Raw genomic sequence first — 2,600 nt, forward strand, 5'->3', positions numbered from 1 at the left:
GGGGGCTCTGTGGAGCTGCGGGGAAGGGGGGGCCAGGGCTGCCTGGGGCTGAGGTGCTGTGGGTGGGAGGTGTGTGAGGCTGGGGAGAGCTGAAAGTGGGGACTCCGAGGGCTATGTGGGGCTGGGAGCCATAGGGAGCTGGAGAAGGTGACATTGTGGCCCCACCATGTCCCTGGGTGCTGGTGAGTGTCCCAGGGGCACACATGGTGTGGGACAAACAGGGAGCAGGGTGGTGCTGGTGCCAGCCCTGTGCCAGCCCCGTGCCACCACAGGGGGGGTGCCCAGCGAGGCTCGACAGTGCGACTACACCGGCCTCTACTACTGCTCCAGCTGCCACTGGAACGACCTGGCTGTGGTGCCCGCCCGTGCCATCCACAACTGGGACTTCGAGCCCCGCAAGGTGCCCCTGGCAGAGGGTGGGGGCACCCCAGGGGGTCATGGGGCCATGGCTCTGGGTAGTGGTTACTTGGGGGGCCTGGTCGTGGGGGTCCCTGGGAGCTGCATCCATGGGTAGAGGTGACTTGGGGGGCTGTGTGCCTTGTCATGGGGGTCCCTGGGGGCGATGTCCCTTGGTAGAGGTCACTTGGGAGGCCACGTCATGGAGACATGTCCTGACTATGGGGGTCCCTGGGTAGAGATCACTTGGGCTGGGCCATGTCCTCAGGGCTGTGTCCCTGCAATGGGTCCCTGCCAGGGGTCCCTGGAGTGGTGGCGGCAGGGCTGGTGGGTGCCGGGGGTGACGGTGCCCCGGTGGTGGTGGCAGGTGTCACGGTGCAGTATGAGGTACCTGGCACTGATGGTGTCACGGCCGGTGCTGAAGCTGCGGGAGATCAACCCACTGCTGTTCAACTACGTGGAGGAGCTGGTAGAGATCCGGGTGAGTGCTGGATCCAAGGGGACACCCCAAGGGGCAGGGGACACCCCACGGGGGCTAGGGGTGAAACTGTGGAGGAAGCGTGGGGTGAGCAGGAGGTGGGGGGACCCTGGTGGCTCCCGCTGAGTCCCACAGAGGGAAAGCAAGATGAGGTGGGGGGTTTGGGGCAGAGGATGCCCAGACTGCTACAGGGATGAACTTGACCCAATTTGGTCTTGTCATGCTCCTATCTCCATCCCGTCCCCATCCCATTCCCAACCCTGTCCCCGTCCTCATCCTGCTCCTGCCACTGCCCTTTTCCCTGTCTTGGTCCTATTCCTGTCCCATCCCTGTCCTCATTCCTGTTCCCATCCCTGTCCCCATTCCAATCCCATCTCTGTCCTCATTCATGTTCCCATTCTTGTCCCCATTCCTGTACCTATTCCCATCCCATCCCTGTCCCCATTCCCATCCCACTCCCGTCCCAATCCCCATTCCCATCGTGTCCCATTCCCACACCATCCCCATCTCATCCTCACCCCATCCCCATCCTACTCCTGCTGCCACCCTTTTCCTGTCCTTGTCCCATCCCTGTCCGCACCCATCCCCATTCCTGTCCCCATTTTCATCCCATTCCCATCCCACCCCATCCTGCCCTGTGCCTCGCAGAAGCTGCGCCAGGACATCCTGCTGATGAAGCCCTACTTCATCACCTGCAAGGAGGCGATGGAGGCGCGGCTGCTGCTGCAGGTCAGGCCCGGGGGTGCTGGGGGGCCACAGGGGGCCAGGACCAGGTGCATCGGTGACAGTCACACGACGGTGATAGTCACAGTGACCTGTCCTCCGCAGCTGCAGGACCGGCAGCACTTCGTGGAGAATGATGAGATGTACTCGCTGCAGGACCTGATCGACATCGAGGCCGGGCGCCTGGGCTGCTCCCTCACCGAGATCCACACACTCTTTGCCAAGCACATCAAGCTGGACTGCGAGGTAAGCCCGTGCCATGGGGCAGAGCCAGGAGACCCCCGTGGGGCTGGTGGGTGACTGGTGGGGTCACCATTGTCTCCTGCTCCCCCAGCGCTGCCAGGCCAAGGGATTCGTGTGTGAGCTGTGCCGGGAGGGTGACGTGCTCTTCCCCTTCGACAGCCACACCTCGGTCTGTGCCGACTGCTCTGCCGTGTTCCACAGGTACCAACACACCAGGGTGGGACGGGGGCACACGGGGGTGGCATGGGGGTGACATGGCACTGTCCCCTCCCCTCCAGGGACTGCTACTATGACAATTCCACCACCTGTCCCCGGTGTGCCCGGCTGAGCCTGCGGAAGCAATCCCTGTTCCAAGACTCTGGCACGGAGGGAGAGCCCTGAGGAGGGTTTGACCTCATGGAGGGGCTCAGCCCCACAGCTGTTCCCCACCCACTACAGGACCCTGGGACAGACACAATCAGCTCCATGCCGGTTTGGGTACTGGGGTGGCCCTGGCTCCGGGACCCTCTGCCTGTGGGAACGGCAGTGCTGCCAGGGGGCACAGCTGGACCCCAGCTGTTCCTGGGAAAATGGGGACCCCTGCCGGAGGAGCCGGGATCTGGTTAACTGGGATCTAGTTAAGGCGCCACAGCGGCTCCTGCCGTCCCTGTGTGGAACCGGGGTGCGGGCAGGGATGGGGTGCAGGCAGGGATCGGTGCTCCGTTGTCGCGGGGCAGTGGGTGCTGCCAGGAGGGCTAGCCCCGGGACCGGACAGAGCCCA

At 64.0% G+C, this 2,600-nt stretch overlaps 1 protein-coding gene across 1 annotated transcript in view; it reads left to right on the top strand.

The window, feature by feature from the left end:
• DEF8 (differentially expressed in FDCP 8 homolog) overlaps positions 1–2,594 on the top strand; it is a 4,427-nt gene extending 1,833 nt beyond the window's left edge. Inside the window, exons 4-9 of the mRNA XM_029965539.1 lie at positions 161–400; positions 764–877; positions 1,523–1,603; positions 1,703–1,843; positions 1,932–2,041; positions 2,119–2,594. Coding sequence (XP_029821399.1) covers positions 161–400; positions 764–877; positions 1,523–1,603; positions 1,703–1,843; positions 1,932–2,041; positions 2,119–2,221 — 789 coding nt within the window. The 3' untranslated portion in view covers positions 2,222–2,594. The remainder of the gene's footprint in view (positions 1–160; positions 401–763; positions 878–1,522; positions 1,604–1,702; positions 1,844–1,931; positions 2,042–2,118) is intronic.
• The last annotated feature ends 6 nt before the right edge of the window (positions 2,595–2,600 follow it).

This window comes from Manacus vitellinus, unplaced genomic scaffold (assembly GCF_001715985.3).
Source record: "Manacus vitellinus isolate BGI_N305 unplaced genomic scaffold, ASM171598v3 scaffold_10_pilon, whole genome shotgun sequence".
NCBI classification, from domain to species: Eukaryota; Metazoa; Chordata; class Aves; order Passeriformes; family Pipridae; genus Manacus; species Manacus vitellinus.